The sequence below is a fragment of the Puntigrus tetrazona genome, chromosome 10 (genome assembly GCF_018831695.1).
Source record: "Puntigrus tetrazona isolate hp1 chromosome 10, ASM1883169v1, whole genome shotgun sequence".
Taxonomy (NCBI): Eukaryota; Metazoa; Chordata; class Actinopteri; order Cypriniformes; family Cyprinidae; genus Puntigrus; species Puntigrus tetrazona.
In genome coordinates this window covers 7,930,027-7,946,381 of record NC_056708.1, presented here as the reverse complement: position 1 = coordinate 7,946,381, position 16,355 = coordinate 7,930,027, and the positions used below count along the sequence as shown (strand labels likewise).

The window sequence follows — 16,355 nt, the reverse complement described above, 5'->3', positions numbered from 1 at the left end:
AATGCTGCCAACAGTTTCCCAGTTTCGCACCCCACCTCTTGGCCACACATTCCTATTGAGAGCCAAACCAGGACCGGCGATAAGAGCAGCAGCATGACAATGATTGCACCACACTCTAAGTGAAAAGACATTTTTCCACTAGTATATTTTAGCATCTGAAAAGAACCTTAAATCACCAAGAAGCAGGAGTGGGGCCTGAATTGTATTTGTCCAGTCAAGCATTTTACGGTTCCTAATTTAAAGGTGACTTTCTTCAAAGTGTTTGCATTAGGCTAATTAACAAAAGCCCTTTTGTAAAAAGCACATGTACGCAAACCCACCGAACAATTTGTTATCTTCAAAGGTTTCATTAACAAATCCATGCATTTTGAAATCCTTTTTGTCCTTCTCTAAGTGATAACCTTACCTATTTAGATAGTGATGTCCTTAGAATGGATAATTTAACATATGTGAGACATTGCTGTTGCACCCTTACTGTATTACTGGATCATTTGAACACAGTATTAGTCATTTAATCATACCTGCTGAGGACATCAGTGGTTCAACCATATTTAAAAAAAAAAAAAGCTATGCAAATACTTTTTGTGCTCAGAGAAAACAATAATAACATAATTTATTCTTATTCCTTAATCGCCAGAGTTACCATATTCCACCACTTTAGAGAGTGCACTGCAACGCAAGTAGCCTAATTAAGTAGCCAGAATATTCATTTTTGTGTGAAGTTGACTATTCTTTGAACAGTTCATATTGCAATATTGGTATGTAAATTTGAAGATACTTGCAGAATTGCTGATACCAGGAAAAAACATCAGGTGAGGGGCCAAGGTTGATGGCTGGACTTAACATGTATAGTCTAACTCATAGTGTAAATCAGTCTGATTGCTTTTAGATGGAAACCTGCCCATAACTGTCTAGTGTCTGTTTTCTTCGTAATAATAGCATAACGAAATAAATTCGGGCAACAACCCGGTGCTTCGAAAAGTGTCAAACGATTTTACCGTGCATTTTCACAGAAGGGAGCAAAGTAACCAATCACAGACATGTTTGTTGATTTTTAAAACGCGATGGCCAATCAGAGATGTTTAGGTTGGAATCCACTCACTCACCGTTTTTTTGTCAAGCGCTGAGGTCCATCGCTTTCGTAAATTAAAAAAAAAAAAAAAGTTTCATTTTGATGTCACATTCATTAGTTAAAACAGACCTAGATCGTGATGAACGAGATAGCTAGCCACTACACTATATAGATTAAGATAATAATTTGAAAATGTGATTCTGCAGCTGAGCCTGGTCCAAACGCAGGATTTAGGTAAGGAGATGGTTATTAAGTACTTGTGTTGGCTGCCATGCCAAATAATGCACCTGCTTGCTTTTCTGTTTTATTTAAGTGTTTTTGTAAACGTATATGTTCTAATAACAAATAATTGCATCATTTGACTATAAGGTTCCATTAATGTATTAAGTGTTTTAAAGTGTTAGCTAATTAAAGCGCTACCTAAATCGGGCCCCCCAAGAAGTATAAAAGCGTCTAAAAGGTTTTTTAAATGCTGTAAAGTGAGGATGCTGTTAAAAATAATGTCCTATTAACAGATTTAGGATATCAAGTCAACAGTTGGTGTGACCATCCTGGCTTTTGCTATATACACTTGCACATAGTTTTTCAGGTAGATATGCAGGTAGGTTATGTTTCATGTACATCCACAGAGACTGGGTGATGATCAGATCTCTGTGTGGAGCTCTGGCTGCTATCAGACTGCTTGTGCAAGCAAAAAATCTCTATGTATGTTATTACAGTTAATGGCAAAATGAATGTTTGAAAATGTGACACACTACATCAAAAGAGACTTAACTGACTTGGTGTGTGTGTGAGTGTGAGTGAGTGTGTGTGTGTGTGTGTGTGTGTGTGAAAAATACTAATGTATAATACTAAGAGTATAGCATAATTTGTACAGTTGTACAGTGCATTATGATATTAAACAATTACAAAATACATAATTCCTGTTCTGAAGTGGAAAACCAGTGAAGATCATTTTGGCATCCCGTCCTGCCTCATAAGCCAGTGGTGTACGGACACTTCCGGCTTTAGGATGTTGCTAGATTCAACCTTGTCGACCATTGATGTGTGAACTCTCAGCTTGAGGCACCTTTGAGTCACCCAGGTTTCGGCTGCCTCAGATAACACTCGAAACGTGAGGTTTGTGCTCGAGAAATGCAGCTTTTGGCCTCTGCTCATTCCTCCTTGCAACGCAGAAGTTGTCTACAGGAGATCAATGTAGCTAAACACCAGGCGGTATACATTTTTATTCGAAACCATTTTTAACGTACACGTGTACACAGTTTTAACATTCGCGTTTTTCATACTGCTAGCAAACTTTGGGCATTTCGATACATTTTTGACATTCCTGATTCATCCTTAGTAAAAGCTTTTTGACAACATTGCACATAATAAAGCATTAGCATCCCTTCCAGCGCATAATAGTACGAATAAAACAAGCACCAGAGTAGTAAAGACAAGAAATCCATAATTCTTGAAAGATTCAATTTCCTCACGGCTGACAAATGAAAAAGCATGTAATATAATGCCGAAAATAAATAATTGGATTTTTTGCTTGGAAACAGTGAAGCGGTTGAGTGCTGTTCTTGACCTCAAAGAACAGTAATACTGTATTATTGAAAAACAGACAAACAGTCAAGTCCTTAAATTGTTCACAATACATTACTGAACAAATATGTTAAAACTCGAGCGGGTAAAACGAGACAGAACAAAAATATGAACAATATCTTAGCTTATTTTAGGTAGCGATCGGAGCGACGGTTGCTGAGTTTTATCAAGACGAGCCGTTTCTCTGTCCATCAAACAACAGACACTTTGTCTGCACAAAGAAAAAACAACAGAAATCAGTAAAAGCTAATTCTGAGAAATGTACAATCCTTCAGTAAATCAATTTATTTTACACTATTTTTATGTTTTATGTCTTTAATAACCAACTGGGTGAGCGGTATGACTAAAATCTTACATCTAAATACGTTTCATTTTATTTCACAACTGATACATATCATAATAAATGCTGCATTGCATTGTAGCATTTAAATATTGAATGCATAAAATACATTTCGTATCGAAACGTATAAAAACACTGCATATTTTTCACAGTAAATGTAATATATATTTCTTCTTATTAAAGTCACAAAAGTGATTTAGTCAACAGCTATTTTTTTTGTTTGATTAAGGTGAATGACTTAATCAAATCACTTTTTGCCCGGACCAAATGTTAAACATGTTTTCTTTCTCAGCTGTTTGCTTTCACGTTGCTAAGTTTATGAGTGTGCTTGCAAAGAAAGGCATTCTGACACATACAAGTGCGTGCATTTAACTGGCAAAAATAACTTTATGTGCGCGCCTCTCAAACAGGATGCATAGCGAAATGAGTTCCTTTCACAGCTGGCGTAAAATCACTGTTTTTTAAACACATAACACAGCAATGTAACTGATAAAGAAGTTTGGTCCAAAATCTCTGCAGGATGACGCATTTCTAGTGGTTAATCTACGTGCATTTTATTAATTGCATTATTTATTATATTATAAAAACACTAAAATAAACTAAAAATGTAATTATTTTATGCTATAATTAGCCTGTACATTTATGATTATGATATACACGCACATACACACACTCACACATATACAACAAACACCTAAGTTTATTTTTGCGATATCCAGTGCAGAATACTAATATTGCATCTTGAAAATAACTCGTGTGGCGTGTCTACTTACCTCATGCCAGCGTAATGTATCACGTGGCAGCCAAAGGCGGCAGTGAGGACAACAGCTGTCAGATTCCACGGCCTCATCCTCCTCTTCCTCCTCTTCTCTCTTCATCTCCCTCGGCCTGTCGCTGTCCCACAGGGGGAAAGACACAGAACGAGAGGAGTGGGCTATTCCAAAATGAGGCCTGGGGTCTCGCTGGTAGTGCAGACGCTCGCCACTGGGGGGCAGTGTCAGATCCTCACTGTCCGCCTGCGACTGCAACGAAACATTTACTGAACTCCTCCATCTAGCGCACATGCACGGCAACGACACGTTATATTTTACAAAGCTAACTCAGCTACATAATTTACAAGCAGCTGAAATGGTCGCAACAAGATACTGAATGCACGCCAGGTCAATGAAAGCCGACCCCGGAGTCTATCTAGTGCTAAAAAGGCAGACAACCCAGATGTATTGATGTATCACAGCACGCCTTATGTTTGATGCAGTTGCACGTTAAACATGAGTTTCTCACTGTACCTTAGGTATGTTTTGTTCTTCGATCGGGAGGGATTTCAAGCAGTACCAACAGAGTTCAAGGGCGACTCCTATAGCTGTTGAAGCACACACTCATTATAAATTAATTACTTCACATGGCCTACTCCACTTTGTCAACAAGATCCGTCAGCACGCACCAGGCGCATTTCACTCTGTGCACACATGTTATTTCTACAGTGTTTTAGTTTTTTACCAGAGAACAAACAGCTCAAAATAGCCAAGAGCAAATTTAGGCCTGTGCGCCGGCCATTGTTTCCCATCATCCACCTGATTAAACAGCATTAGCATTTTCAGTGCTGAACGTTTGCACAAGGACGAACTGTTCAGCATTTTTAATGTACCTTATCCATATCATCAGTGTAAGCATTTATCAGCTGGCTAACAGTGACAGGTTTAGACGTACTCTGTGTGTCTACAGGAGCCGCCGCCAAGGCCTGAGCAATGTTTGGGATCTGGTCGGATTCAGATTTCTCTTGTGTAACACAACAGCTCCCCTCCTCGCACGAAACGGCCTGTTAAGCAGCCCATAATGAAATAGAAGAGAGTGAGTAACAGGGTTTAGGGACCGTGCAAACAGAGCACATTTTTGCTTGTGCTGTTTTATATGTAGATACGAGCGCTGCCTCGCGTTGCTCTTTCAGTCGTTTTTAATTATAAAAAGTATAAATTAATAAAGTTTAATAAAACTTTATAACATGTCTTAAGAGACTGCAATGTTCACCATTTTCTCTGTGCAGCGTTTCACTTTAATTTTTTAACGCAAACATTCAAAACGCAAGGTTAAAGTAAAAATAATTAATTACCTACATAGAAGCACACCTGCTTTAAAGAAACATTGCGTTGCTTGTAATTTAATACACCGATTCTTGAGTTTTCGCTACTTTTTTTAATCGCGTTTTGCTTTTGCTGTGCAGAATAAATAAATAAATAAATCAAAGTATAGCTTTTTGACAATGAGTCTGGAGACATTTCATTTAAACGTCTTTCGTATGATCCGTTTCTTCTGACCAATAAGAATCAAGTATTCTAGAGCGCCGTCTAATCACAAATCTCCACGTAGGAGCAATAATGTCAAATCTCATAGGCACGGTAGAATGACAAACAATGTAAGAGCAGTTATATATTATAGAACTTAACTGTGCTACAAAAAACAGCTTGTCCATTGAAATAAAAAGAAGAGCCCTGACCTCTTCCTCTTGGTCCAGTAGAGAGATTTCTTCCTTGTCGCTTTGGTCAGTCGTAATCATCCTGTATTTTTAAAAGAAAGAGTGACGTGTAAAAATGCATGTTTATATTTGTTTATTTGTTTCCACACGTGGCTCGGCTTTTCCTAAGACAGTGCCACGACAGTCCGTCTCAATTACTGCTGTTTACTCCTCAACGGGAGGTTATCAATTAATCCATCCGCCTACGAGTTACACTCAGAGCTAGAGTTTCCCCAGCCGAGACCTTTTAACTCACCCCGATGCTAGGAAAACATCAGCAGTTAAGCGTCGTACTCGTGGAGAGCTCACTTACCCCTCTTGGGCTGCTTGGCCGTCGTCAACCGTCCCCGCCATCTCACTGACCTCCCGTTTCCGTGGGAGCAACCTCTTTTTGTTTATCCGCTCTCTCGTTCTCTCTCTCCCTAACCCCTTCTTCTCACGGCACGGAAACTGTGGCCTTTCAATATTTGATGAATCTCAATGGCTCACAAGCAGATTTGCTGTAAAGAGTGACAGCAGCGGAGCTCAGGTGTCAGACCTCGTCTGCTTCAGTCAGTCAGCAGTCTGGACTCCCAGCTGAGGATAAACACCCCTGAGGGACATTTTACCCCATCTGCCACAATAGCACTTGATGTAAACATCAAATGGATTACGCCCTCGAGACAAGAGGGCTGTTTGCACACACAGTGTGGACCTAATATAGTACCAAAGAGTGAGTGTGAGTGCATGTGGAGCAATATCTATGAGTGTGTGTTCAAGTGTTGTCCCTGTGGGCTTTTAGAAAATAGACCCTCTTAAAACACACTTCTAACTCTCTCGTGTAATTTGTCTGTTGACGATTTCTAACAGTGTATACACGCACTTAATCAAAGTCCTTTTTTGTCTGCAGTGTTATTTTCCTCATATCCTACATGATTAAACATATTTTAATACAAACATTAGGCTATTTTACAGTGTCTTTGTACACGCACTTATTAATAACAGTAGATTTTGCAACTGTACATCACATGCAACAAAACCAAACCTTGATCCAATTAATATTATTCCGATACGAATACAATGTCCACCTTCGGACGTATTTAAATCATATTTAAGAACTTGGTGTTTAATAGCATTGTGTGACGGAAATTACATTTTAAATGTTTAATTAATAACTCATATGATTTATTAAAATTGCTTAACTGAAACAGGTTAACCAAAAACATTCAGCTCAGACATAACTTATGTCTTGTGTCATCACTTATGTCACATATTTCACCTCTGGCTTTTAACTTACACTGTTGAGTAAAAATATTAATTAAAAAATGTAATAATTTAAAAAGTATACTAAAAGGTTATATGTTACTCTTTGAAAACTGTAAAAATAGTATGTAAAAGGTAACGTAAAACATTTAAATTCATAATGAAGTGTGTGTTTGTGTATATATCAAGCATATTTTGTAAACTATATATATATATAGAGAGAGAGTAAATACAAATATAATGTAACAATAAGAAATTAAATAAACATTAAGGACTTATAAATAATTATGAAATTATATACACACACAAAATTTAATGACCACTTTTTGTAGCTATTTTAAGATTGAAAATCTGAGTCAATTAAGATTTATGTATAAATGGACCAAAAACATGATGAAGGTATGGCAAAACGCAAACAACAAAAAGAAAACCATTGAAATCTACAATCTTTAATAATAAAAAAATCAACCCCTGGAACAAAAAAGTGCCCACAGTTGCAGAAACACCCATATATATATATATATTTCTATATATATGAGAGTGTTCAGTGCTATAGAAGCCAGGCAATGAGCTTGTTACTCTGAAGGTGGTCGGCCACTTTACAGAGCTGCTGGATAAGTACTTATAGAGAGTGAGTCACTCAGACCTTCACCTTTATTCTCTCGGTTTCACTCGCTCCCTCCATTCTCTCTGAATCTATCAGCTCCTCAACCCTCTTCACCTCCTCCTTTTCTTTTTTTTAAATGCGGCACCGACCCAACCGGCGGATGAATGAAATGTTGATGTTGTTTTTCCACTCGCTGTTAACCTTCTGCAGGTGTTTCTGCAGCGCCAATCGTGATCAACGCTTTTTAGTTTGCGTGTCATAACACGCCGTCTCCATACTTCCATTTACACCAATACACCTCAGTAAAGATACCGAGCCGCATTAATCAGACGTTATAACGTGATAGACGGCGTTCCTCTTGTTTCACTGTCAGAGCGCACAAAGCTCTTTAATGGAAACATGACTGCCGGTGCATGCTGGGAACCTCCCCTGCCAGTGCTGTCAAAGATCATTCTCCCCCCGGCGGGTGAAATGGAACATTTCGAATTGATTCCGAAAAGAAAATCATTTCACACAGTCTTTAAAATGAAACCTCTAGAACGTGACATATTAAAGCTGTATATCCACCGGGCGTACGTTACAACATGGCAACGCAGGTACATCAGAAATCGACGGACGCTCGCGAAATGCACATCCTGTGAGACACAACGGCAATCAGCTCTTAACGGACACACTGACAGCTCTTACGGCGAGAGCAGAGGGTATAATTGAATGGTAATTACATGGTAATTATCATCATGCATAAAGGTTTGGCATACAGAAAAGGATCGGGGGGAAGAGGATTTTTATTTTATTTAATTTTTTTTTTTTATCATTTTTTTAACAACCTCTCCGAGATTTAAATGATTCTGTTCAATTATGGCTAATCACTGAAATCCAGGAAGGGCATAAATGGGGGCTGTCTATCTACAAAGGCAGCAGAGAGCTTCAAGGCACTTTGAAGCACCTTAGAGAAAGTTTTATCCGAGAGTGTTTTTTCCCGTGCTGTGTTGGTCGGTCGGCTCGGCAGAATGCATCATTAGAGCTGCTGTCTGAGTCACAGTCATTATCAGCCACTTTTTACCTCTGAAGTACTGGCGCCACTGTCATCAGGCTGTGTTTATGCCTGATTTTTTTTCGCGTGCGTACGTGCGATCACGTGCCCGAGCAACAGATGGAGCCCCGGCATACATTAATGACTCGTGCGCGAAGGTTTTGAAGAGTCAGGCGTCCATTTACAGTAATTACCGCCGTAACTTAACAGACTCTTTGCATAACGCGACGGATCTGTTCGAGGACGGAGGTTGAGGCAGAACGTAAGTGGCCGTGACTCACCAGCCTTCCGACAGCAGCGCCGCGAGACTTCGCCGCACTTATGCTCATTCCCGGCCCTCTGCGGCCCTCCACACAAAAGCTGAAAGAAAAGGAATGAGAGAAACACATCAGAGCCTCATAAACAACTGTCCCCCCACACCACCCCCCCGGTAGCAGCTGCACTCTGGTCACTAATGGAAAATTTTCTGCCGCCGCAATGGTTAATTTGCAGCGGGATCCTCCACTAAGGGCTCTTGGATGGGAAGCAGTGGATGTTTAGAGTGCTTCGGCACGGACGCGAGCGGTCTGTTTGGGGTTAAACCTCGCTATTATCCGTCTTGGTGGTGTTTTAACCAAACGCTGTGTAGTTCGAATTAAGGCCTTCTGGCGATAGGTGTGATTGCGTCTTGCCTAATGCAGGTGTTTTTGAGCATAATTGAGTTCTGCATTGTGTCCAAAGTCAGGGTGTGGGGGAGTGGGCTGGTGTTTGTGCCTCTGCGTGTGTGTGTGTGTGTGTGTGTATATGAGAAAGAGAGAGAGAGAGAGAGAGAGGGAGAGGGTATAAGTGCTTGAGGTTCTGCAGTGGTGCATGGCAGTAGATGACTCACCCGTCAATCATGTGACTCATTAATCACTGCAGCTTTCTCTCTCCCCACCCCTCTCTTTCATTTGGTCTCAGTGTGTCTCCATGTCTATTCCCTTCACATTACTCGCCTTTTATTATTCTAAGTTCTTTTTATTAGCGAATGACTTTCATCTAGTGGCGTCTCATTGAACGGCATCATCCTCAGGAGGTCGAAAACCCGGATTCGGCTTTTTGTTAGTTAAAGATGCTTGCGTTCAGATGCACTTACATCTTCTTTCACGTAATTCAGCACGTGTTTTGCTCTGATGTTTGGCAAACATGTTCCATCGTAATAATCACAACATGTTCCGATGGATGTTCGTCGAGGAACGGGATGCCACGAGTAATGCGGTCGTGACTCGTAAAGGTTTTTTTTTAAGAATCATAGAGCTGCATATCTAGCCGTTTCATTAGAGATCTTCGGGAGGTACGCGAGGAGCTGGAGAATAAATTGTCTCGGTAGTCAGTCGGTTTGTGTTTTCGGCGTTCTGCTGTAATATGGCATGAGAAAAAGCTTGTGGAAAATAGAGATAAAATTCAAAGATGTACTGGGCATGCTGGTTCAAACTCTCTGTGACGTCAAATGCAATTTCTGCTACAGGTGAGATAAGAACGGCATATATATCGTCCTGGCAAGAACCCTCTGCGGTACAGAAATTAATTAATTTCTGCTCAGGATCTGATCAAAGACGTTCCAATAAGACATTTGTTAAAAAAACTGACTTTAATAAAATAATTGCTTTTATTTTCGTCAAATAGCAAAACTAGTAATCAACATGCTGTTATTTACACATTGCACACACACTTGTTTATTTGACACTGTACAACTTACAATCGGGAAGTTGACAACAACAAATTCCTTTCACAAGACAGTTCACTGATGAAAACACTTGCTATAGTAATTAGAGTTGTCTTTCTTTGTGTTTTTTTTTTTTTCTTTTTATTAATTTTTAAAATAATCACAGTTTGATCAAGGAAATTTTCCCCAAATTTGTCTTTTTTTTTTTTTTTTTGTTTTTTTGTTCTTTTTTTTAAAGATGCAAATACAGATAGACGTGCAAACTGTTCACCCTTAGAGTATTCCTCACAAACTTCAGACATTTGAAAACTTTTTTTTAGGAACAAACATCACTATACAGCGTTCTGTTGGCTCTCGAGACAAAAAATCCTGTACCCAGTGGTTGAACATTGGAGGCAACCCATAGCAACAGGGGCATTTTTGAAATTTGTTCGAAATTTTGGCGAGATGTTAAGTTTACAGTAAATCACATGTGTACAGGTATTCCACCAAGCAGATTGACAGGGCACCGACCTAGCAAAGATGTTCATCGTTTTGCATTTCTGTGAATAAAATGGAAGATTTCGTTTCAAGCATTGTTTACAGCGTGCGTGACAGAATTTTTTTTTTTTTGTAGTGGTGCAAGACCTGCATGCACATGGATGAGCTAAAACAGTGATCAGTATTAAGGCAATAGGAACATTGATCAAAACAATCAAACAGACCCTCAGGAAAAGCCTGTAATAATTTGACAGTTACTTGGTTGTGTAACTAGTGCCATAGCAATTATTACTGTGCCCTGCAGTATCAAGAATTCAACCCCAAGCTTTGCTCTTCAATTAATCAAGTGTTTCCTAAAGAAAATAAATCTTTGTATAAACATGGGTCTCTTGCAATTGGCACCAAAATGTTTTTTTGTCTGCTCGTTTTTGGTTTCTTTTTGTTTCATCTTTTGTATTTTTTTTTTTCCACATGCAAGAGAATCAAAAACATACCTGAATGAAACCTTACAAATTCACCTGTGTATTCTCTCACCAAATTAAAATGTAAACTGCGAGAGAAACCAAATGAGAGCACGCAGAGAGGTTCTGATGTAGCAGCACCATCTCTTCCGTTCCTGATTTGGAATGTATCAAAACACAAAGAGTGGAGAAGAAACACCTAACTGTCTTTTCCCAGCCCTGTCGTTCAAACTCCCTGTCAGCTTTTTCTCCTCACTCTTTCATCGCTTGTTTCATCGCTTTAGAATATCCTGAACTCCCGGCTGACTAAAATAACCTACGGTTGTAATAAATCTTCTCAATGAAGTTCTCCAGTTCTTCGTCGCTCTCCTGTGGAGACTCCGGCTCATCGTACACATAGTCTGGTGGGTAGATGTAAGAAGGTGCTCTCCCGGTCTGAGGAGAACGTGGTTTGGGCATGGGGAGAGCCTGGTAAGTTCGGGGATGGGGGAGAATGTAATTAGATATGACAGTGTCCGGTTGTGGGTAGGGGCTCTGGGAGCGTTGCGGGGCTTGCGCCCATTTCCAGTCCCTGGGCTTGGGCCTGTCCCTGTACCTACGGCTCGGAGGCTTCAGACCATACCCCATGGAGCCCCCAAAGTTGTAGTCAAATGACAGAGCGGGATTTGTATAGAACCGCTGCTTGGGGGCCGGGAAGAAGACCGGGTAGTAGGCTCGATATGGCTTCTGATAATAGGGGAACGAGGGATAGGCCAGAAACTGCTTCTGCGGCTTAAACCAGTAGTCCTGCTTGCTGAGCTTGCCTTTGTTTTTCTCCTTGTACCATTTCTTATATGGATCGACTGTATAAGAGGATTTCTTAGGTGACTTAGGATATTGATAAGCCTGAGGCCTCGGCTTGGCTTTGAGAGGAACTAGGGGGCGGAAACGAGGGGTGTTGCTCTGGGGTAAATCCTTCCTTTTTTTCTTCTTCTCCTGAACGTCGCTGATGATTTCGACCACGTCGTCAGCAGGCAAGTGCAGCTTGCTGGAAATCTCGATCAACTTGTCGATGGTCTGGGGATCCATCTCATCGTCGTCGTCATTATCCTCCACCTCGTTTGAGCGCTTGTCCTCGGCCACATTGTTTAGAAGAGCCGCCGCCTTCATGTCTCGCATGTAGGACGATGCTTTCTGCTTTCTGCCCATGTACTCCAGAAGCATGTCTGAGGCGATGTCTGCCAATCTCTGCTCCTCTTCACGTGCCTCCTGTGCCTCGGCCTCCTGCCGCCTCACCTCCTCCTGCTCTGCCCGCGCCCGTGCCTCCTCCTCCTTGCGGGTCAGAATCTCCTCCTCCTCTTCTTCCACAAAATCAAAATCATCCATGAAGTTTCTCTCAAGCTGGGATGGGTTTCTCGTTCGCTCCTCCTGCCACTTAAGCTTCTTTGTCGCCTGGGCCAGTTGCTGGTTATAGGCTTTATAGCCTTTTAGAGGCGGGAGGATCTCATTGTCTTGCAGCCCGAGGTCAATGTTTTGGAAGTAGCCCCTGGTTTTGCGCTGGAGGGGGTTGGCCACGTTAGACAGACTGTGCCCGGCCGTATTCACTCCATCCTCCTTCGCACTCTCACTTTCATCTTTTGACTGTTCTTGTCCCCAATTTTCCTCCCCTTGCTGTACTACCTCTGCCGATTTCTCTGTGCCCTGCTCAAGGTCTCCCTGATTCCTCATTGCCTCTATCACTAGTCCTTCTTCAGAATCCCCCTGGGTCATCTTCTCTCTAACTGGGTGGTCCAGAGCCTCAAGCAGAACCGAGGCTAGAGAACTGGCAGAGTCCATATCTGAGACATGTTCCTGTCCCAAGGGATTCTGGAGCAGGCTGTCCACTTTCCTATGTGTCCGAGCAGCTTCTTCTGCTGCCCCCGGGTCCTCTTTTGCCAAGTTGAGAGCCTCATTGATGCTGCTGCTGACTGAAGATCTCTGCTGAAGTGCAGGGGCAGCCAGGGCCAGCAGGGGGGTGAGGCTGAGGAGGACTAACAGGAGAGCTGAGGTGCTGGAGGGGTAGCAACAGCAGAACATGACCATGCAGAGAGGACAGGATGGGGGAGAGGGGAGCACCTGACAAAGACAAAGAAAGAAAATGGTGATTAATGTGTGTTTTTTTTTTTCTGAGCAGTAACATTTTATTGGCATTACTATTTTAACATTTTGTCTCTAAGGCATTATAACGTGCTTGAGCTGAAATCTGTTTAACTAAATTAATATGATAGTATATTACAACGTGCGTTTGTTTTACAGCAGTACGTCAACACAGTACATTAGCACTTTTTAAATCTAATTTATTGTGCTGCTTTAATTAAAGGGAGTCCACACGGGAGACGTATAAAAGCAATATCGAGCGAATTCCCTGGTCGCCTCTTCACCTATCATTTCTCGAGTCGGATTAGCGAAACGCCAAAGCAAGGCGACATATGGTTAATGACTATTAAAGTGTAAATTGTCTTCCTCGACTTGCGAGGGAATCGAAAGCATGCCTGAATAAAAACCTTAGAAATCCACATGTGCTTTTTCCCACTCTCTCCTAAAATGCAAACTACGAGGAAAAACCCTTCTATGTCAGTCAACGTATTTTTCTTTTTATCCATTCATTCATTCATATAAAAGCAATTCGATCGTTCATTCATCAATTTCTTCTTTCGATTTTCAAAGAAAGAACACCCATCCAACCGGTCTTAAGATTTATTCAAATCCTCCATTCCTATGAACACGATCCCGAAATATTAGTGATATTTATTGCTTTCGCAAAGAAAAAACATAGACATCGCATATGAAGATTACCCTTGTCGGAAAGATACCGATGCGGATCGTGTAAAAAAAAAAAAAAAAAAAAAAAAAAGGCGTTGAGAAATTTATGAATGAAACGCTTGTTGATCGGTCGACCAGTATTTCTTTGAATGACTCGCACTGAGATTCAACATCATCTCAAGGTAGGTATCAGCGGAAAACTTATCTCTAGTCCTTCTCTTTGTTTTTATAGGGAACTATAAACTATTTATCGAGTGCGTGTAGGAATGGAAGTGCACTTACTCACCTGATTTCCCGAACAAATTAGCTGGAACTCAAAACCCGGTGCTTCTCGGATGAGGTTTGGAAACAACCGCTATCCTTAAGTTCATTTAAAACTTGAGTTAAAGTAAGTTTGCTTCCCGCAAGAATGATTTGAAACGCACTTCGATCTGTCTTGTTGAGAGATGAATGCGGAGCGTGATTTTTTTCAGGACCACGGACAGCGCAACTCCCATTTGTATAGACGCGTCTGGACACGTGACGCGCGAGTCATCGCGCCGCTGTTGACGTCAGAACTCTCCATTGATAAGAATTTCGTGTCTCGTTTGAACTCGGAGGGTACGCTACGGTGCTCTGATGAATGAACAGAGATTGCATGAATGAAACAGTCTCTCCATTAAGAACGGAGCACCGCGGTACGCGGTGAAAGCGCCGCTGCTAAATGAACTCGCACAGAAGCCGAATCTAATTGCAGCTGAGTTGGTTGAACACTGGCGATTTGCTGTTTTGAACACTGTGCATTTAAGTTGAAATGTCCGTTTATTCGCAAAGCGCGGGATGCGTTTAAAGGGCGCGCGTGAACCTGTAGCGTAATTTGACACTGTCGCTTACTTAGCAGACCCTTTTGGCCTGTTGATCGTTTGCGAGGTGGCCTTAATCAGAGCTGGAGAGAGACCGAACCGCTGCACCCACCGTGACGCAGGCGGTTCAGCTTCACTGCTCCACTTCCGCTCAATTTCCCGAGCTCGTTCAATTTTCCGCTCTTTGTCTCCTGCCGCCCCTGACTTTCATCCATCTGTCTCCAACGTCATTCTCATGTAATGTTTTCACATTAACGCGTATTTTCGTTTAATTACGTGCACGCACAGGTCGCTTCGGCCGGCTCGGCTGACCCGCAAAACGGTCCAGAAACGGTCAAGACGTTCCGCGGAAAGCGCGGCCGCGCTTTCGGCGTTCTTGCAATTACGCTTTTCGAGGGTTTAGAACCTCCACACGAGCACCGCAGGTTTTAGGAATAGGCCTAATTGGAAAACGCGCGCGCGGCATCGGAGCCAACAGCAATCCCGCCAATCACAGTTTATGATTCGTGTAATTGGATTAGTTGCAGCGCGGATATTGAAGTCCCACGAGCCACACTCGAAATGGCAGCATCAAAGCCGTCTCATTATAGAGTGGGAACCTTATTTCAATATTTTCAAAGGTTGCATCCAATAGACTCGTGTTCTTGAATTGGCATGAAACTTTGAGATCCGTCCTAACCCTATTATCGCGCGCGTTCGCTTTTTATTTGTCCTTTATTATTACTGTTATTTCCAGGTATAGCCTGCTTAATCAGATTGAACAAAACGGGTTCGAATACGGAAACGTGAAGTCAAAACATTTGCAAGAACCTTCGTAGCCTAATAGGTGTTTTAGAGAAGCCGTGACCAAAATGGTGATCTAACAAATCCATAACAACACATTGAAAAATAAAAATAAAAACACTTATCCTAATTAATACAAATAAATGGGCTAAATAAAAATATTTTTTAAAGAACCATATACAACCCAAATGAACAAAAACTAAAATGATGCAAAGATTAACTGCGATTCATTCATTTTAAGGCTTTTGTTAAAAAAAAAAAAAAAAAAAAAAAAAGCTCCAGGGATGTATACGTGCGAGGACGGGTTGTATCCATATTTTCCATCAGCTATACGGTGCCAAGAAATAAGTTATTTAAGTTGACGGGGAAATGACCTTTTATTCTGAAAAATGCGAGATGCAACAAAGGGGTTCACAGGAAAGCGCGTACAGCTGTGAGTGTGAACGCGTGTCCTTTTCTACCTTGGTGGCGAATAATTTAAGAGCTCCGGGGGCCAAGGGTCAGATTTTGATACGGCTTGGCATTATCGACTGCCACTCAGCATTAGCGCAGTCGCGACCCTTAACCAGCGCTCTCCATCCCCCGCGCTGACTCACCTCCTCCTAACTGCCCATGCACTTCACGCAGGACCCAAAATGCCCACTCAAGAAGAGAACGAATACATTACGCGTTAAAAAAACCGAGGCAAAACAAAGGGAACTGGGCAAAATAGCAGATAAAAGCGCTTTTGAAGTTCTTCCTGGGTACACGGGGATGATGAGAGTTATTGTTCACACCTACACAAGGAAAAGATTCGTCAAGTTTTTTGAGGGCTCTGCGGACACATCGGCCGCAATTATGAAAATGCATGTTCAGATACACTCAACAAAAAAAAAAAAAAACGTCCACCGCCTAATGGAAGTGACATAACACGCTCATGAATAAAAGAATTCGT

The 16,355-nt window shown here is 41.5% G+C and overlaps 1 protein-coding gene across 1 annotated transcript; it reads right to left on the bottom strand.

Annotated features, from left to right (window-relative positions):
* Nucleotides 1-9,994: 9,994 nt before the first annotated feature.
* Nucleotides 9,995-14,299, bottom strand: si:dkey-175g6.2 (neurosecretory protein VGF). The gene is made up of 2 exons (XM_043249962.1): nt 14,083-14,299; nt 9,995-13,109 (listed from the first exon to the last, which is right to left on the bottom strand). Exon 2 carries the CDS (start codon nt 13,074-13,076, stop codon nt 11,322-11,324), a length of 1,755 nt encoding a protein of 584 aa, XP_043105897.1. The 5' UTR covers nt 13,077-13,109; nt 14,083-14,299; the 3' UTR covers nt 9,995-11,321.
* Between the last annotated feature and the right edge of the window lie 2,056 nt (nt 14,300-16,355).